This window comes from Nerophis lumbriciformis, linkage group LG11 (genome assembly GCF_033978685.3).
Source record: "Nerophis lumbriciformis linkage group LG11, RoL_Nlum_v2.1, whole genome shotgun sequence".
In the NCBI taxonomy this organism is placed as follows: Eukaryota; Metazoa; Chordata; class Actinopteri; order Syngnathiformes; family Syngnathidae; genus Nerophis; species Nerophis lumbriciformis.
In genome coordinates, this window is record NC_084558.2 from 12,272,865 (window position 1) to 12,294,110 (window position 21,246).

The window sequence follows — 21,246 nt, forward strand, 5'->3', positions numbered from 1 at the left end:
ACTTTCTTTAAAATCATAAAACAAATATTTAAGTTTTTATTTCTACATTTTTAATACAGTGCATAATATAATTGTTGCATGATCAGATAATATTGAAGTTTAAAAAGATATGCAATTTCATGCAGTAGTAAAAAGATTAAGTACTTTATCGATGTATATTATCTCCAGATCTGTTCACAGAACCACTATCAACACATTGGAAGATTCTTGCTTTGACATTTTAACCTTGTTAGCAAACATAGGAATACTGGGGTCCAAACTTATGATTGACGTAACTGAGGCTCATCTTTGGCAGTTACATATTGTAGCTTGTTCACTCCAGGTGCAGTCAGTAGTCATTTCTTCAACATATTTAGTGTTCCTCAAGGTTCCATTTTAGGTCCTCTCTTTTTCATCATTTGGGCTATTTACTGGTAGCCCGTAAGTTCTGTTAAAAAAACTTGTGAGATACTCACATTTTTGCAGCAGATTCTTAAAAACGCTCGGGTGCCATCATAGAGATGATCTCTGACTAACTCTAACTTTGCAGAAGGTCCTTAAAAACAGTAGAGCGATCCTGTAACGCTGAAAAAATAAATGGACCAAAATCAAATGTCTACTATAGAGGAAGCTGGTTCTCCAAAATATACACAAATAAGTATAATACAAAGTCTGGCTCCCTGGTCCTTAACTTTCTGGACATGTAGCCCTCAAAATAATTTAGTTGATTAACCCAGAGTTTTTCAACCACTGTGCCGCGACACACCAGTGTGCCGTGAGATATTGTCCGGTGGGAAATTATGCAACTTCACCTAATTGGTCCAAAAAATATTTTTTGCAAATCAATAATTACAATCTGCAAATAATGTGCCGTTGCTTCGTGTCTGTGCTGTGTCAAACTCGGCAGGGTAACCACGTAATACTCCGTGTCAGTAGGTGACAGCGGGTAGTTAATTGCTTTGTAAAAGTCGTAAAGTGTCGGGTGAGACGAGGATGGTTTGTTGTGATCCCAATATGCAGACCACATCGGGAGGCAGTGTGCAGGTAAAAAGGTATGTAATGCTTAAACCAAAAATTTACGAAAGGGAAAGGCAATGGCTATGCAAAACGAAAGTAAAACTGAACTGGCTACAAAGTAAACAGAAACAGAACGCTGGACGACAGCAAAAACTTACTGCGTCCACAAAGTACGTCCGTTCTTGACATGACAATCAACAATGTCTACACAAATAAGGATAGCAACAATGTAAATAGCCTTGCTTGCTAACACAAACCAGGTGCGCGGAATAGCGCTCAAAGGAAGACATGAAACTGCTACAGGAAAACACCAACAAAACAGGAAGGGCCACCAAAATAACAGCGCAAGAAGTGAAGTACATTTATATAGCGCTTTTCTCGAGTGACTCAAAGCGCTTTACATAGTGAAAACCCAATATCTAAATTACATTTAAACCAGTGTGGGTGGCACTGGGAGCAAGTGGGTAAAGTGTTTTGCCCAAGGACACAACGGCAGTGACTAGGATGGCGGAAGCGGGGATCGAACCTGCAACCCTCAAGTTGATGGAACGGCCACTCTACCAACCGAGCTATACCGCCACAGAACTAAAGCACTACACACAGGAAAACACTAACAAACTCAAAATAAGGCATGACGACTTGGTGGAGTTTCATTTTTTTTAACATTTTCTGCTGGTGGTGTGCCTCTGGATTTTTTAAATGAGAAAAATGTGCCTTGCCTCAAAAAAGGTTGAAAAACACTGGATTAACCCACTTCTAAGGTGACACGTTCAAATAAGCACAGGGAGAACATGTAAACTTTAGATGTGCCAATCAAATACACCACCATCTAATGAAAATATTTATCTTTCTTTTTTGTCTCCTTTCCAATTTGCAGCAGACAGTGCATCTCATCCCTACTACAAGAGCTTCCCACTCATGGACTTTGCCCACTATCAGGCGCCTCAAGCATTCCACCCGGTGCCAGTACAGCCCAAAGAGAAGTCCTACATCCACCAGCACCTTCCATCGCAAACCAACCTCCACGCGCCTCTTTCCATCTCGATACCCCCCAGCCATCTGGAGCACCCCCACCTCCCGAAGACCACCACACACCCACTGCTCTCCAGCTCGACCTTCAAAACCTGGGAGCCAACAGGTCGCCACGTCCAGAGGCAGATCTCTGCCCCGGGGTCTGCATCAATGCACGCCTCCCATTGGAGACATGGCTACTCCACCCGTCGGCAGCAGAGCATTGAGAACATGCCGGATGTTTTTAACCAACCCTACGGAATGGTGTATGCTGGGAGTATGGCAGGCCATGGCGCACATTTCCATGTGCAACACCCACCTCAAGCGCCGTACTACCACCAAACCAGGCAAAAGAGCTACTCCACCCACAGTGCGACCGAAGTGACTGTCTGAGCACCACAGCTGTACTGATGCACAGTTACACACACTTTGGAGTCAACACCGGAAGCCCAAGAGTAATGCTATACTCAGCAAAAAAGGTGAAAAGGGTGCAATTAAAACATTTTGGAGGAACACAGAGGTTATGGAAACAACTAAAAAGTTGTTAGTATCCAATAAATTTTATAGGAGTGTATCTGGGAGAAACACTAAAATACGGTCAACTTTCATTGACGTGCAGACAGTGTGGGGACCAAGCTAAAAAAATATATGTGTCTGTATTACACCTGGGGTTTTTTTTGCAAATCTGAAACAATGTACACCTTTCCACAAGTCCATCCTTCTGGAAATAGGCCAGTGTCCTTTATCGCCTAGTTTAATACAATATAAAGTTTCTAGACTGAGTGGCTTCACTTGTTGTACACAAAAAGTACGATTTCATTTCAATGTCTACCTCCATGCATTCCCCTATTGTACCATTTCCTATCTCTCCAGAGCCTGCATCCTATCTCCACTATGTACTGTTTTGCTTTTGGTGCCATCAGGCCCAGCATAGAGGAACAGCGCCCCCGAGGTGACATTAACTCAACAGAGAGGACAATGCCACCATCATGTCAGCTCCCATCAGCCTCCATCTCAACCATGGAGAGGAGGAAAGGGAGCTCGTTAAAAGCCAGAGGCTCGGTCTCTTTAGAAAAGAGGAGAAAGAGAGGGCAGAGAAGAGAAAATGCATGTTGTTTTTTTTCCTAAGGGGAAAGGAAAAGCAAGGGAGTCACTGTGAATCTGAGTTTCTCACTACCGAATTGTCTGGGTCATAACTCGCGAGTGTGTGGACCTGTGAGGACACTCCTGTGTTATTTCTCCGCCTCCAGGCACTATTGCCGGAAAATGTGTGGAGGCATTTGCATGCCTCGAGCTTTAAACATTACTCATTTATTCTCTGAAGCCTGGATAGCAAAAGACACCGCGCACTGCATGCTGCTGCAGACGAGCAACAGTTTGTTTTATTTGGAAAGTCAACCTCAAGAACTGGGGGTAGGAGAAACAAATTAATATAAAGGATTTTAACAAATTTTTGATTGTTAGACTTATACTTAGACAAACATTATTGATCTACAAGAGAATATTTGGGGTGTATGAGGTTTTACCCAAAGAACAAATTATAAAAAGAACCACCGACTGAGCAAAAAAACACTTTTTTGCATCTAAACAACCTGCAGTGTTTCTTTTTATTATGTACTTGTAACTGGGTCATGTGAACACAACCTGCTTTCATGTTTAAATTTGTAACTCTTGTTCAACACATGTTGATTTGCAATTGTTTAAATTTGCTGTATTTTTGTTAGACTATTAGTTTTTGTATGCAATAGCTGTTTATCAATCACAACTTTGTTGTCAGCACGTATTCTGTCCACCTATTAGATATTAATAAAGTTTTTTAGTCTTTTACTTTCAATAGCATTTGCAGGATTTCTGTAATGTTTTGTAAATATGTGTAACACAATGTGAGGCTATGTAAATGTTGTACTCATTTTGTTGAGAAAAGGGCTTTATGAAGGAGATATTTATATGTAGGAATTTATTATAGCCGATGTCAGATTCAAACAGAATTTATTATTGCATAGAATAACATTAAATATGACACATAGAGTGTTCTATAATAAATGTGCGCTATTCTAATGTGCAAGTGAGGCGCTTAAAGTAAGCCTTCAGTACCGTTTGTCACATTGTTCCAGTGGACTTTCTGTTTTATGGCAAAAGTAGTGGCAGAATTAAAATATGGTAGAAGAATAAAAAAGACCGGAGTGGACATGGTGTCCAAACAATTGATTATGTTTTTATTGTGTGACTCTACAGTAGTGACTGGTAAATGAAGCATGTATTATGGAAATTGGAATAGGAAAAGTCACAATGCACTTATAGGTTATTATACTAACTGTACGGCATGTAAGACAATTACCACCGGTAAGTATGATACCTTAGTGCAATATGTTGGAGGCTGGAGCAAAAGAAAGTGAACTGTACAATATTTACCAAAAACCCAGAAATGTTACAGGACTGTTTTTCTTCACAGAAACGTTTAAAAGAGAATTATTAAAGATTGGGAAAATTATTTAAGTTGTGTTTGTGTGTCCATCAAAGATAGAGAACAGAACTTAAAACATATTAATTTCACAGCAAATTACTGGCTAATAATTGCATTACTTCACAGTAACATTTGCAGTAATATATTTACAGCAATTTACTGTAACTGCAGAGCTGAGATTTTAGAGTTAATCAAAATAAAGTTACAACTAAATGCTTCACAATTATAATTTCATTGTTAATTACTATCTCAATTTAACAGCATACCGCCACCTACTGTATGCAAAGTAGTATACGGAACCCCTTAAAACAGAGGTCTTTTACAGGGGGTCTATGATCTCCAGAGGGTTCGCTGCAGGGGGGTCGTGAAATTTTTGGTTGATTAGACCTTTTTTTTAATTGAATATATTTTTGTTTTATTTCGCCTGCAGTTTTTTGCAAATGTCTTTAAATAAGCATTAACTTTGATCCAATACATTGTAGTGTAGTTTATAAATAACAGTGGCATGGCCGCCCAACTCACTGTAAAAACATGAATAATTGCATTATCGTATTCATTTTAGCATTTAAGATGGCCACAGATTAGTGCTCTGATTGCCAGCTAGCAATTTGGATGCTAGTTGTCAGCTAGCAATTAGCGTGCCAGTTGCCAGCTAGCAATTAGCGTACTAGTTGTCAGCTAGTAATGCAGTGCTATACTGTATTATTTGAATATTTTAGTAGTATTTTAGGGGCGGTATAGCTCGGTTGGTAGAGCGGCCGTGCCAGCAACTTGAGGGTTGCAGGTTCGATCCCTGCTTCTGCCATCCTAGTCACTGCTGTTGTGTCCTTGGGCAAGACACTTTACCCACCTGCTCCCAGTGCCACCCACACTGGTTTAAATGTTACTTAGATATTGGGTTTTACAATGTAAAAAGCACTTTGAGTTACTTGAGAAAAAGTGCTATATAAAATGTAATTCACTTCACTACAATATTGCACAAGGTATCTTTAGGACCAGTTTAATTTAAAGCACAATCACAACATTCGTAGGGGCTACCTGTCCTTCTCTGGATCAGATCAGGGATGGAAGAATTTCGCCTGTCGTTCACAATCATTATGAGACGAAACACGCATGTCTTTTTTGGGGTCGGGGATTTTAAAAAGGGTAAAAAAAAAAAGCTTGCAAGATACAGCTAAATATATAACGTAGTAACAGACACGTACATAACAATATGTAATATGTTAAAAATTTACCGTATTTTGGTCATTTTAAACAATGCCGGAACTCCTTTTCTCCGCGCATATATTTCCATTTCCTTAGCAGCGCACTTCCGACTTATTTAATAAAACCACCTTAAGATTTGACAACCAAACAATTACACAAAGCGAGTCGGTAAGAAGTCTCGATATTATCTTCAACCAAACTCTCATTTGAGTCACACATTAAGAGTGTTACTAAAACAGCCTTCTTTAATCTCCCTATTATCGCTAAAATGTGTCCCATTTTGTCCACCATCGACGATAAAATCATTATTCGTGCGTTTGTTACGTCTCGATTACTAAAACATATTATTTTCGGGTCTCCCTATGTCTAGCATCAAAAGATTACAGTTGGTACAAAATGCGGCTGCTAGACTTTTGAGAAAGTTTGATCATATTACGCCTCTAGTGGCTCACCTGCACTGGCTTCCTGTGCACTTAAGATGTGACTTTAGGGTTTTACTACTTACGTATGTATAAAATACTACACGGTCTAGCTCCATCCTATCTTGCTGATTGTATTGTACCATATGTCCCGGCAAGAAATCTGCCCTCAAAGAACTCCGGCTTATTAGTGATTCCCACAGCCCAAAGAAGTATGCAGGCTTTAGAGCAGTGGTTCTTGACCTTGTTGGAGGTACCAAACCCCATAAGTTTCATATGCGCATTCACCGAACCCTTCTTTAGTGAAAAATAAAATGTTTTTTTTTTCAAATTCAAGACAAAGTTATATGTTTTTGGTAACACTTTAGTATGGGGAACATATTCTAAGTAACAAAGACTTAATTTAGAGTTATTTGGACACTAGGGGAACATATTCTAAGTAATAAAGACTTAATTTAGAGTTATTTGGTTAGGGTTAGGGTCAGGGTTAGAGGGTTAGAGGGTTAGGGTTATAATAAGGCCATGCCGAATAAGGCATTAATAAGTACTTAATAATGAGTAGTTAATAGCCAATATGTTACTAATTTGCATGTTAATAAGCAACTAATTAATGGTGAATATGTTCCCCATACTAAAGTGTTACCATGTTTTTTTACTGGTGCACAAAATGAACCGTGCATGAACATCACCTTGTTCAAACAACAAAACCAACATAGTGCATAATCTCACAACAAATTACACACCAATATTATGTCAGACCCACTCGACATCCATTGCATTTGGTCTCCCCTAGAGGGGGGGGGGGGGGGTTACCCACATATGCGGTCCTCTCCAAGGTTTCTCATAGTCATTCACATCGACGTCCCACTGGGGTGAGTTTTCCTTGCCCTTATGTGGGCTCTGTACCGAGGATGTCGTTGTGGCTTGTGCAGCCCTTTGAGACACTTGTGATTTAGGGCTATATAAATAAACATTGATTGATTGATTGATTGTCCTGCAAATCAGTCAGCTGTTGCCGTATCCGTAATACGCAGATAGGGAGAAGTTTGTATTTACACGATGAGTCGGGTGTGTCTTGACCTCCGCCGAACCCCTGAGGCCGACTCACCCAACCCCGAGGGTTCGATCGAACCCAAGTTAAGAACCACTGCTTTAGAGCGTTTTCTATTCGGGCTCCAGTACTATGGAATGCCCTCCCGGTAACAGTTAGAGAGAGATGTTACCTCAGCAGAAGCATTTAAGTCCAATCTTAAAACTCATTTATACACCCGAGCCTTTAAATAGACCCCTTTTTTGATCAGTTGATCTGCTGTCTCTCTTTTCTGCTCTTCCCCCCTCTCCTGGGTGGAGAGGTTATCAGGTGGCCAGAGACTGTTCCAAGTTGGGACAGATGTGGGATCTGAGCTGAGGATGTCGTTGTGGCTTGTGCAGCCCTTTGAGACATTTGTGATTAAGGGCTGTATAAGTAGACTTTAATTGACTTCAGGCAACAAATGTGTGTTCCTACTTCCGGAAACAAATGCGTGTGTTATAATCATGGCAACCTGTAATAGACGATGAGGACAACTATTTTTGGACAAGTGAGGATTCACAACCTTATTTTTTTTAACCTGAATATACGAAGGATGAACCACTGTGAAACGTTGGCGCAGACGGCGTGAACAAGTCTGCAAATGTGGAACTCAGAGCTAAGCTATGCCGAAATAAATTTGCTTCTCCAAATCAACTGGAAACATCCTCGACCAACTGGACCAAACAGACAACTGTCTATTCGGTAAGTCACTATAATATTGATCATGACACACGCAGCACATCACTGTACAACTACAGTACATAAACTGTCGACCTTGCTGTGTACAAACAAAACATGAAATGTGAGCTAATACTTTACAGATACTGTAATATGACTGTTCATGTTGTTCAGTCAGTACAGATTGGTGTTCTATCGCATTGTGTTGTGCATTACAAACTCAAAAGCCATTCAGCTGTTGACACAGTTTCTACCTTACCTCTTGTCGTAGTTAGCGATGTGTTACGATGCTAGCAAAAGAGTTCCTCAGTGTTTGCTCTTACAATAACAATGTTGCTACAGCTTGGTTTTTATACAGGTTACAGAACGTAAATTAAGTATTGTTGGCAGTTTTTAGGTGCATGTTTAAAGTGATTTAGAGGCAGAATTGATTGCTCTCATTAGCTGCATTTTTTGTTGATTCTACGTAACATGTTTATGTGTGCTATGGCAATGAGGTTTTTTTATTTGGCCTCAGTCTGTACCCCCTCTCCAGGGCCCAGGCTGAGACTGAATATTTTTTTACTCACCTCCCCCCTCCCCAGCGTTTACCTTTTTTTTAACCTTTTTTTGTAAGGGGCGCCTGAAGTTGGCAGAGCCGTCAACGATCCCGTTCTGACCCCTGTAATGTTGGTCTGCTCTTGAACGGGACTGTGCTGAAAATCTCAATTTCTCCTCGGGGATTAATAAAGTACTTCTGATTCTGGTTCTGATTATTTTACAATCCAAACTGTGGGCTCCCGGACCCCATTTTGGCCACCATCGACCTAATCTATAATCAGACATTTAGAATATTCAGCTAATCCTACACACATTGTACTGTGCCTAGAAGGACCTGAAAAAAAGTCCACACAAGCAATGGAAAATATGATTGTATGTATTACTTACACAATTGTATTTAATTGTGTAAATAATTGTGATCTTACACTGACACCTTTTGGCTATTTCTGATATCACATGAGGCCGAATACACTGTACATACGTTTTTAATGCTCTTATCTTGTAAAAGAAACCTTGATGTCTGAATAAATATTGATTTACCTTTCAAACCCCACACCCAATTACAACATTGCAATATTCAAATCAAAGCAATATTCAAGTTTGGGTCAAGTTTACAATTGTATACAGTAAACATATGTGTAGTACAGTTGCACAACAAATATTGCACATTTAGGTCTGTATAGTTCATATTTTCTTCCACTCAATTTCTGGTGCTGGTTTAATTCGGTGCATCCCACTAAAGAACAAACCGTCAGACTCATACCCTACAAATGATACTAAAAAGTAATTTGGAGAAAATTTGTTGACTTTAAAGATAGTTTTAAAGATATAACGCATCAGATACGTTAGCCAAAATAAGCCCACAAGCCAACAAAAATGAGGAAAAAATTAAAGTCTTTGGAGAGATTATTGGCAAAAGGGAAAAACGCCAGGGCTCCACAATTCAGCGTTTTGGTGAGTTGTATTTTTCATGCACTTATTTTTGCTGTATTGAACTACCATTCATGGAAGGCCGGTCAAAGAAAATAATGAATACATTAAAGCGGTCCCTGGTGCAAAAAAAGTTGGGGACCCTTTTCTTTTTATGTTCTCCCCGCATCATCCAAGTAACGGCCAGGTTGTTGTGTGATTAGATTCATGAAAATTGCTTTTTTGTAAAACCCAGAAAAAGCATAAAAGCAAACAATAAGTACTTAAAAAATATTAAAAACTATTAATTCCATCATAAACTTATCACACAGACATAAACATGGTAATATAACATGAATCATGAACATTAAAAATAACTATTAATTCCATCATAAACTTATCACACAGACATAAACATGGTAATATAACATGAATCATGAACATTAAAAATGTACATGTGATATGAAGCCGTTTTGTAAATTTTAAAACATAAAATTAAGCAGATTGGTATTGCTCACTCATTAATGTTGAAAAGTGGACTACCAAAATTCTCCTTCCTGCTAGTCTGCACCTACACGATCTATATTTTCCAACACCAGATGGCGCCACACATACACAGCAAAACACTACACTTGGACCGAGTCTCCGGTCATGACGTCAGGGTAAAAATGAGATCACGTGACACAGGCAGGAAGTGCCTTTCCTCCGAATTTAAAACGTTGGGGGTTTTTTTGCGAAAAAGGTGAGCGCTGCTAATTAATGCACTCAAAATGCAAAGTCAGTAAAGTGCGCGGATTGAAACAGCAAACTTCTTGGAATCAACCCACCCACTAAAATTTGATTGGCTACTTTTTTTTGGTTGTCATAAAACTGGCCAATTGACTGAGAGGTGCAGACCAGCCCAAGCCACCAAAGTTGAATTTGTTGATACTCCTGATTACAGCTACTTGGAAGCAGGTAATGTACTGTGTTTACCTACCGAGTTCAAATATAACCTGAGTATTCTGGACATATTTAAATGTTTTTTGTCCGCTATTAGCCCAATTGAATCTGCCTTCAAGTTTTATACGACAGAGTAAAGCTCACATCAGCTAATGACAAGCTAAGCTAGCATACTTTGCAATGCATAAATACAGCATATAATCACATCTACATCACTCCAATAGTTCTCAAGTCGCTGCTACTACTACTACTACTACTACACTTAGACAAACTGCAGTCAGAAGTGTATGTTTTCATTTTTTGGGCCATTCTGTAACATGTGACAGACATCAACAATGGCAGCGTGGAACGCATTCTTCCGGAATGAGGATGAAGATGGAGCACAGGAGGAAGGAGAGCAACCAGAAGGTGAGAGTCGAATAGTGTTGTAAAAGTATCATTTCCAGTTGGAGTTTTAAATTTGACTCCATGGCTTTATTTGTTTTGGCTGAAACCTTCATGGCTGTGTGTCTTTATCAGGAGATTACAAGGTTTTGGGGAGAGACAGCTTAGTTTTCTTGGTGGACGCCTCAAAAGAGATGTTTATCAAAGGGGAAGATGGGGAGCCATCTAATTTTGACATGACGATGCAAGTAAGTGTTGACATTTTGTAGTGTGTTCGTTTACGTGTGCCTCGGCCTGACAACTCTTGGTATTGGGTAGGTCGTGCGCAGTGTGTACACCAGAAAGATCATCAGCAGTCCCCGGGACCTTATGGCGTTGGTGTTCTACAGCACTAAGCAGAGCAAAGACCCTACTAACTCTTTCAAGCATGTCTATGTCTACCACAGCCTCAGTGAACCAGGTAAGAAGATAGTATTTACCACAAGTGTTTTTGAGGTGTGGGCAAGCGCGCCATAATGGCAGTAATATCTTACAATATTATAGAGTAACAGATTTAAGTCACTAATGTTGACGTAAGGCAGACTTCCTTTTTTGTTATGTGAACTTGCAGCATTTTTCTCATGCTGTTGTTTTCTAGGTTTGTGCATGTTTTTGTCATTTGCATTATTTTTATTTTTGATCTTGCGTCATTTGTTTTACAGTGTTTTTGTGTGTTTGAATGTTGCTGCACATTTGCCTTAACAGCCAATTTACAGATGCCAAATGGAAGTTGTACGTAGGCCAGGGCCGATAATAAATTGTTCTGGATGATATATGGTCCCACAAATTATTGCAGATAAATAATATCATTGTCAGAATTGTTTTGAGACCAAATAAGCACCAATGTAATCATAATGTATAACAACGCAAGTAACCCTTTCAAACGCAATATATTTTTATTTATCATGAGATTTTTTTATCATTGAGTCTCTTTTAGCAAAAATTGCCCTTCAATACATATTGATTATGTTGAAGTACATTTTTCCCCAGTTGTTGTTTTTTGGTTGCTATCACTTTCCAACAACATTCGGCATACTGGCTCGTTCCTCCATGTTGATTGACCCATCTTTCTCATTAGTTTTGAAGCCAAAATATTCCCACGATGGATGAGCGAGATGGCCTAGAATCTATATCGTGATATATACTGCAGCCTCCTGCGATACCTGATATTTTTCACAACTATTTCAAAACAGGTTAAAAAGGCTCCTAATTTGGCTGCTGGCCTATGCAGTAACATATTTACATAATTTCCAGTTGTATTATTTTGTCAATTGTATGAATTTATTTGCTGATTACCTGTTATGTTTTGGTATAACATGATTCTATCTTTTTTATTACAATTATAAGTCAGACAAAAACACAGGATGGTGGTGTGCCAATATTCATTAATTGTTTTAAAAATGTCCTACTATTGGCTTTGATTTAAATCATTTAGTTTTTTCCCTTAAAACCTTCCTGTATCCAGGGACTTATTTCCTGAGTTTGTAAACTATAATAAAAACGACAACAGATTTTTTCATAATGAAAAATATCAAACTTGTAGTATTGATCATATAGTAATACTATACTTGGTCTTGTTACTGTCAATATTTGTATCTATCGTCCACCTTTTGTCTACATTCACAAGCTCTAGTTTGCAGTTAGCATATTCTCTTACGGTGTGTAGTGTAGCATGTTTAGCTAATCCTTGTTCCCTGGAGATGACACTTGTAAGAAAATTACTTAATTTGCTGCCATGGAGGTGAGGATTGCTGACTTAGTAGTAGCTTTGCTGCACCGTGGAGGTACATTAGCCACAGGCGCGGATGCTACGTTGCATTGAGGGCGCGGTGTTCGTTCACTTGTTGCTGTCAAATTTGAGGGACACATGTATTATCACGATATAACGACGGTATTGAAATCTCTATCGCCGCCCAAATTTGTTTCAGTTATATCGTACATTGTCTTTATCACGCAACCCCAATTCCCACATAGGGACATTTAGTTTTGCGATCGTCTTTTTTCCTCCTAATATGTGGTACTTTGCAATACTTCTTACTGGCGGCTAGCGAGGCTCCTTGAATGACTATAGGCTTGCGCTCCCACCTGCGCCCACCGAGACAATTTCAAAGATTGTGGATGGGTGACACGATGATTCACTCTGTTTATTTCTGTGATTGATAAACATGCTCAGGTGCTGAGAGCCATGCACAGAGTGAGTGAACTCTCTTGCACTCTGATTGGAAACGACAGACGAAGAAAACAAATACACGGACAATCAGACATGCCAATTTATTGATGCCGACAAAGTTATCAAGTTAATTTTTATTTTAAGTTTGATTAATTGATTTATCAGCCCAGGCCTAGTTGTACAAAAGAAAAACTTGAAAAGGTAGCAACGGATGCATATTTTAATGTATGTAGTACAGCAAAACCATGAACAACTTTCCTTTAATCCAGTCTATTGGACTGCACATCCATGGCCATTTGCACAGGTGCAAAGCGGGTGCAGGAAGTGGATGCACTCCGGGGGGAAAATGGCGCCCGGATAGCAGCAGAGACCATGGGCAGTGGCGAGACATCATTATCTGACGCCCTGTGGTGCTGTGCCAACCTGTACCGAGACTGCAAGCTACGCCTTGGACACAAACGCCTCCTAATCTTTACATGCAGGGATCAACCACACGGAGGCGACAGTGCCAAAGATCGACAGGCTCGCACCCAAGCCAGTGATCTCAAAGAGACTGGTGGGCGAATAGGCCACACTTAATTTGATACCCATTCAAACAAGTCAATGAGATGAACTACAGTGAGCAAATGTTTTCTTTTAGGCGTCTTCGTAGATCTAATGCACTTGATGAAACCAGGCGGCTTCGACGTCTCAATCTTCTATTGTGACGTTATAAGTCCACCAGAGGATGAGAGTGAATTAGGGCTCCAGATGGACCCATGTACAAAACTTGAAGACCTCCAAAAGAGAGTGCGAGCCAAGGAGCGGAAGAAGAGGACAATGGCAAGGTAGGTTTTCTTTTTCAACGTCATGCTTTGCGTGTCCTAAAAAGACTGCTTCCCCTCTCATCTTCAGACTCAATCTGTGTTTGGGCGAGGGCATAAATGTAGCAGTGGGAATATACACCACTGCTGTGACAGTTCGGAAATCGGCCCCCATTAGGCTGTACAGGGAAAGCAATGAGCCGGTCCGCAGCAAAACGCGCACCTTCCATACCCAAACAGGAAGCCTGCTCCTGCCCAGTGAGATAAAGAAAGCACAGGTAAGAACTTTTATTTATTTTATTGAAGCACTTTTACAACCATAAAGTGTACAGTTGAACCTGCTTATGTCGACAACTCCTGAAGGTCCATCTTGTTCATCATTTATTACTAAAAAGTGAGATGTTCCGATCAAGGTTTTCTGCTGCCGATTCCGATACTGATCATCCATGAGTGAGATCGGCTGATACTGATATTTTAAAGGGGAACTGCACTTTTTTAGGAAATGTTCCTATCATTCACAATCCCTATATAAGACAAGAACACGTGCACTCGGGCGGAAGGCAGGGTACACCCTGGACAAGTAACCACCTCATCGCAGGGCCATAATAATATTTATATTTTATAATAATAATAGATAATAAAGCACTTATTTATTGGTGTTGCTTAAAGCTAGGTTGACCTAGCTATTAGCATGTCTGCTCCTGGATTTGTCATTTGACATGTTACACACAAGTGTGTGTAACATGTTAGGCCTTGTGATACTAATACTTGATAATGATATTTAAGATACTGAGAAATGCAGCTCATTTGCCTTAACCAGGTGGTTATTAATATTGAGGGGTGCATCGCCACACTATGTATGGATACACATAATTAGCTGCACGCCACTTTTCAGCCAGAGAGATCATTTGTGATCGGCAATAAAAGGCATTAATCGGCAATGGCTGATCACATACTTTTGAATGAAAATTGGCTGATACCGATCGGCACATTCCTACTAAAAAGTTTTCGTTTAGGTCAACATAGATGGTCCACTGCTTTTTTTGACATAGAATTTGAGAGCCAAAGGTCTGATTTCTTTGACAAATTGTCATCATTGTCGCTAAGTAGCTTGAACTGTGAAACAACAACAGCAACATGACCACTGTCTAGTTACACAGCACTAAAACAAATGGCCACAGTCATAAGGAAATGTGCAAGCAATAGCTAATTTCAATTTTGGTTAAGTTGACCCCTGTCAGCCAGTCCGAGGGACGTCAACATAAACGGGTTCCATTGTATAAGTGTATTAGATGATTTTTTCTCTTCTTTTTGTTGAAGGTGTATGGCAAAAAGCAGATAGTGATGGAGAAGGATGAGGTGGACGCCATCAAGAAGTTTGATGACCCTGGTTTGTTTCTAATTGGATTCAAACCGATGGAAAGTCTCAAGTTGCACCACCATATTCGCCCCTCTGTCTTCCTCTATCCTGAAGAGGGTGAAGTGAAAGGTAGAATCAGTGTTACTTTGCCTCTTTGTTTTGATAGAAAATTAAATATTATTGTCTGGAGGCAGAAATATACATATTTATTATGCCGACATCCCAAACACATGGATGTTAGGTTATTTAGACTCTTGGTTGTCATTAATTGGAATGGTTGTCTATTAGAGGTGGGTGATAATGCACATTTTGGTCGGGATCCGATAACAAGTGACTACAATATATGTAAACCCCAAAACCAGTGAAGTTGGCACGTTGTGTAAATCGTAAATAAAAACAAAATACACTGATTTTCAAATCCTTTTGTACCTATATTCAATTGAATACACCGCAAAGACAAGATACTTAACGTTCGAACTGGAAAACTTTATTTTTTGCCAGTATTAGCTCATTTGGAATTTGATGCCTGCAACATGTTTCAAAAAAGCTGGCACAAGTGGCAAAAATGACTGATAAAGTTGAGGAATGCTCATCAAACACTTATTTGGAACATCCCACAGGTGAACAGGCTAATTGGGAACAGGTGGGTGCCATGATTGGGTATAAAAGCAGCTTCCATGAAATGCTCCGTCATTCACAAACAAGGATGGGGCGAGGGTCACCACTTAGGGAACAAATGCATGAGCAAATTGTCGAACAGTTTAAGAACATTTCATTAGGATTTAGGATTAGGTTTTCACCATCTACGGTCCGTAATATCATCAAAAGTTTCAGTTAAAACTCTACTATGCTAAGCGAAAGTCATTTATCAACAACACCCAGAAACGCTGCCGGCTTTGCTGGGCCCGGGCTCATCTAAGATGGACTGATGTAGAGTGGAAAAGTGTTCTGTGGTCTGACAAGTCCACATTTCAAATTGTTTTTGGAAACTGTAAATGTTGGAAAAGAACCATTCGGATTGTTATAGGCGCAAAGTTCAAAAGTCAGCATCTGTGATGGTATGGGGGTGTATTAGTGCCCAAGGCATGGGTGACTTGCACATCTGTGAAGGCACCATTAATGCTGAAAGGTGCATACAGGTTTTGGAGCAACATATGTTGCCATCTAAGCAACGTTATCATGGACGCCCCTGCTTATTTCAGCAAGACAATGCCAAGCCACGTGTTACAACAGCGTGGCTTCGTGGTAAAAGAGTGCGGGTCCTAGACTGGCCTGCCTGTAGTCCAGACCTGTCTCCCATTGAAAATGTGTGGCGCATTATGAAGCCTAAAATACCACAAAGGAGACGCCCGGACTGTTGAACAATTTAAGCTGTACATAAAGCAAGAATGGGAAAGAATTCCACCTGAAAAACTTCAAAAATTGGTCTCCTCAGTTCCCAAACGTTTACTGAGTGCTGTTAAAAGGAAAGGCCATGTAACACAGTGGTAAAACTGCCCCTGTGCCAACTTGTTTGCAATGTGTTGCTGCCATTAAATTCCAAGGTAATGATTATTTGCAAAAAAAATTAAGTTTCTCAGTTCAAATATTAAATATCTTGTCTTTGCAGTCTATTCAACTGAATATTAGTTGAAAAGGATTTGCAAATCATTGTATTCAGTTTTTTTTTACGAATTACACAACATGCCAACCTTACTGGTTTTGGGTTTTGTAGTATAAATGACAAAAAACTAGTATTTTGATTGAAAACAACCATTACCCTTCACATTCTTACTCTTGGGAATTAGCTGCTCTTTTCGTCAGTTTAGAGTGGAACAAAACATCTGTAGGCTGTGTTCCACTGTTTTTTTTATATTGTTGGTGCAATTATCAAGTCAAGAGTGGGTCAGCAGATTAATAATGAATAATGCTGTATCAGTCACCATAGCAGGAAGCTGTTTTTGTACTTCTTGTGTGTATTGTTTGTGAAGATTATTTTTACGTTGAGTACACTAAACGACCACCACATTAGGTGCATTTTTAACAAGACCCAAAACAGGCACATTCAGCCCGTACTAATGTAAAGTATAGTATGATGAGTACATACCGTGATAAATACCTTGCTTTCCTTACCAGGCAGCTCCTGTCTGTTCTCCGCTCTAATGACCAAGTGCATCGAGAGGAATGTATTTGCTTTGTGCCGATGCATTTCCCGCCGAAACTACCCGCCGCGATTTGTTGCCTTGGTGGCCCAGAAAGAGGAGGTAGACGATGGGAAGGTTCAGATCACGCCACCAGGTACTTTTGCAGTGCAATATTAATATTGAATAGTAAAAAAATTAAACAATACTGTTACAATCTACTTTTACCTTGCTCTACTGCCGTCAGGTTTTAATGTCATCTTCCTGCCGTATGCTGATGACGTGCGAAGTCTGGATCCCCCACAGTTGCCGTGTGCTTCGCCTATGCAGGTGGACAAGATGAAGGAAATTGTTTCCAAGCTGCGCTTCAAATACAGGTAGTGGTTCTATAAAATAGGTACATCCGACAAAAAAAATATGGTGAAAAAGTTAGTTCATTTTAGGAGTTAAATTCAGAATAAGACCAGTTCAAGGCTCAGGAAGTTTTTGCAGTTCAATTGCTGATGAGAGCTCAAACCAGTAATTTACGATAATTAATTTTTTGATCATTTTTCACATTCTATGAGATCCTGACATTGGTTTTTTTTATTAACTGTAAGCTATAATCATTAAAATTATTAAGAAATTTAACAAATACACTTTTGAGTAAAGTGGTACCTCAACTTAAGAGTGCTTTGAGATAAGAGCTGTCTCACGGCTAATTGTTATGCTTTAAGTTGCAAGCAAACATTTGCATTACAAGCATCTCCGCCATTAGTTGGCGTACTAAATGTCACAGTGAACCCTGTAGTAGCCGCCTCTAGCATTAGCTTATGGCTAGAGATGGACATATATTTGTTTTTGAACGAAGAGAAAGAAGAACTTAAATGTGAGAAGTACAGTGCTGAGAAGAAGTGAGTGATATTTATTGAATTTAAAAAAATAATAATCAAAAACATGACAGAGCGTATGGCCAACTTGGCAAACAATTTGAGCATATCACTGCTGGTCTGCACCATACTGAAGTATGAGTCTAACGCCAGCCCAAAAATGTTAAATAATATTTTAACAGCAGACATTTTCTCATGAAAATATGGAGCTGTTTATAATGTTTTGGTCACATTTTATGCAATATCAGAGTGAAAAATCGATTATTAATTTCAATGCACTACAAACATACTGTGTTACAAGCATATTTAATCATTTTGGTGCAGCTCTTTTATTGGTTCTCATTCCATTGTGAAGGTGTACCTTATGCTTTTTTCTTCATAAGGGCTGAGGCTTTTGAGAATCCAGTCATCCAGCAGCACTACAGGAACTTGGAGGCCTTGGCTCTGGATATGATGGCTCCAGATGACATGGAGGACCTCATCAGTAAGACACAAAATCATCATCTGTTAATTTCATTTCTAGGGATGCTTCCCTAGCGATTGCAATTTTCAGATTTCAGTGAAAAGTATGCGTTCTGCCAATGCCGTTTAATGCCTTTCAATGCCGATCACAAAAGCTGGTTCCAGCTAAATTAATAATCCTCCTTCTGCGGCAAACAAATTACATTTCCTATAAGTAGAGTTATCACTGGAGGACTGCTGGATGAGGCTAAACATGTTACACACCAAGTAAGAACAAGCAGGAACAGACAAAAAGAGATGCTAATTGCTCAAATAGCAACTAAAATAGCTTGAAACAACACAAAAATTAAGTGCTTAGTAAACTTTAAGAAGTGTAGATGGAACCACAAAAAGTAAACTGTTATTACCAGGTAATTAACAAGTAGATTAATAACAGTCTGGAGCAGGAGTTCTTTACCATATTGACCTCAAACCCTAACTTTTCCACTACACAGTGGTTGGGACCCACTCAAATATTGACACTGAATTAGTAATCTTAGTCCTAATTTTAATCTCATTTAGTAATTATATCTAACCCGCTTACAGTTTACAACCTTGTCAAATGATTTAAAACCATGTGTTAATCACAAAGGTTATTTATTTAACGCGCTTCGGTAAGGCTAATTTAAAAAAATCTGCGTAACAAGGAACTCATAATTAACTGACAAAAAATGTATTTACATAAAAGAATGTTGTTCTAAAATAATAATAAATACGTTTCTAAAATATATTTTCAACAAATGCAAATGAAAATGTAGCTACACCAATTTAGTCTTAATTTTTGCAGTTTTTTAAAGACTTAAGGTCAAAACCTCCTGTTTGTTTGATATTTTCAACACTGCCACGATGGTGGAAAAGTGTATTACAACTCAGTACTGCTGCGGGCAATAAGGGCCACAACTGAGAGACAGTTATTTTTTGGCGGCCCTCTGGGGTGCACTCGTGACCCAACAATAGGGCTCCCAGTCCTATGGTAAGAAACACTGGAATAAAGAGAAAATAATTTTAACGGTGTTCTGTTGTTGTGGGGGTCGTGTCCTGCGTACACCTAAAGGGAGCGTGGATCAATATATACCATGTATCGGTGATGTCAATACCAAAGGGTAGTATATGATCAATACTAGAGGGATTTGATAGATATTTTTATTTTTACAAAATCATTTGTCATTTTTTTTCATGTATACAACTCAAGTTATTACATAAACAAAATAAATCACTGGTCTCTATTCATAGGAGGACCTCAAGGATTTAAATGAGTAGTAGATGGGAGATATTACTTTAGTTTATTTATTGTGAACTATTAACTTTTTTTGCTCATACAATTGTACGTCATGAAAGAGAATAAGGAAACTGTTTAAATATTGTGTTGATAATGTTAAACTGTCAATAGCACTCACAATAAATACATTGAAAAATGTACAGTTAATACATGTGATTGGTATCGGCCGATCTCACTCATTAATGATTGGAATCGGCAGCCTAAAACCCATATCAGAACATCCATTTCTATTGTGATCCATATTTCTATATGCTGTTTCAGTGCCAAAGGTGGACCAGATTGACCGTCGTCTGGGTCCTCTTGTCCAGGATTTTAAAGATCTGGTCTACCCTGCAGACTACAACCCGGACAGCAAACCAGCTGCCAAACGCAAAACAGGTGAGTGAGTCATCCCAAAAGATAGATAACTAGGTGTAGGACAGTACATTGACGTAATTAATGTTTACTCACATGACTTGAAGCGGATACTGGCGGTACAACACAAAAGAAACCTAAAGTGGAGGTAACGGAAGATGAGCTCAGGGTCTCCGTTCAGAAAGGCACCCTGGGGAAGATGACGGTGGCTGTGCTCAAAGAAGCCTGTAAGCAGTTTGGCATTCCCACCACTGGCACTAAGAAACAAGAGCTAATAGATGCTCTGACTGCCCAACTGGACTCATGAGTGCCTCAGTGTGCTCCCTTCACGCCCTTAAACTGGACATGAAGGTGGTTTGGAACACAGAATGTAGATGTTCTATGTAAATGACTATAATAGCCTTTCACTGTTGAGGTGATGACAAAGAAAGCTTTACTATTGCTTGCAAAGATGTAAAAATAATTTTCTTCACACCAGGGGTGTCCAAACATTTTGCCACCCAGGCTGCATGAAGAAAAATGTAAGGATGCGGGGACCAAGTTGATTTTTTTCACCTTTTGTTAATTAAACATGCTATTACGTAATTCTAATGGATAATGCTTTAGCAGATTATTTGCGATACCTGTCATACATGTGAAAAAAAGCTACAAATTTACAGTCTTTGGCAAATAAACAACTAAATGGTCCTTTTTTGCCACACATAACCAAATAAATTATTATTTCTTACGGCTTTGATAACTTGCATGTAATAATACTTTATTAAGAATAATAATAATCATGTGCGTCATCTTTTTTTGTTTTTTGTTTTTTTTTTGGTTGTAAAACAGTGCATTTCAAAAAGTCATACAAAACCACAATTAAAAAATTGTTTTCTAAATATAATATGCGGCCTTAAACCTACTTTGTGATGTTCTGAATTAAGACCATATTTAATTGTATGTTTAAAATAGGCTAGAAAATGATCTGCGGGCCGCACTTTGGACACCCCTGCTTTATGTGTTTAACCCAGCGCTTATGTCAAATCCCACAGTCAGGCACAATGCTGAAAAATATCACAAACAACTTTTTTTGCAAGAATAAAACTTTGTATAACACTCGATTGTTTTTGTTTTATTTCTGTAGTTGGTAA

At 39.1% G+C, this 21,246-nt stretch overlaps 2 protein-coding genes across 4 annotated transcripts in view; both read left to right on the forward strand.

The window, feature by feature from the left end:
* Nucleotides 1–4,479, forward strand: part of LOC133610766 (protein shisa-9-like) — an 80,852-nt gene extending 76,373 nt beyond the window's left edge. For 2 of the 3 annotated variants that reach the window (XM_061967369.1, XM_061967371.2), the window contains one exon: nucleotides 1,874–4,479. In XM_061967369.1, coding sequence (XP_061823353.1) covers nucleotides 1,874–2,400 — 527 coding nt within the window. In that variant the 3' untranslated portion in view covers nucleotides 2,401–4,479. The remainder of the gene's footprint in view (nucleotides 1–1,873) is intronic. The other variant, XM_061967370.1, reaches the window with a different exon arrangement.
* Nucleotides 4,480–9,997: 5,518 nt separating this feature from the next.
* xrcc6 (X-ray repair complementing defective repair in Chinese hamster cells 6) lies at nucleotides 9,998–21,211 on the forward strand. The gene is made up of 13 exons (XM_061967364.1): nucleotides 9,998–10,252; nucleotides 10,564–10,645; nucleotides 10,757–10,869; nucleotides 10,940–11,081; nucleotides 13,135–13,386; nucleotides 13,471–13,657; nucleotides 13,725–13,911; nucleotides 14,954–15,122; nucleotides 17,109–17,270; nucleotides 17,361–17,490; nucleotides 18,366–18,466; nucleotides 20,024–20,140; nucleotides 20,224–21,211. The coding sequence occupies exons 2-13, from the start codon at nucleotides 10,573–10,575 to the stop codon at nucleotides 20,421–20,423; spliced, it is 1,833 nt and encodes a 610-aa protein (XP_061823348.1). The 5' UTR covers nucleotides 9,998–10,252; nucleotides 10,564–10,572; the 3' UTR covers nucleotides 20,424–21,211.
* Nucleotides 21,212–21,246: the final 35 nt, after the last annotated feature.

Excerpts from the sequence above, each read along its gene's own strand:
- xrcc6 (XM_061967364.1), top strand. The coding sequence starts at position 10,573 with ATGGCAGCGTGGAACGCATTCTTCCGGAATGAGGATGAAGATGGAGCA. Across the intron at positions 17,491-18,365 it reads AAGCTGCGCTTCAAATACAG|GGCTGAGGCTTTTGAGAATC; the intron begins GTAGTGGTTCTA and ends TTTCTTCATAAG. Across the intron at positions 20,141-20,223 it reads AGCTGCCAAACGCAAAACAG|CGGATACTGGCGGTACAACA; the intron begins GTGAGTGAGTCA and ends CATGACTTGAAG.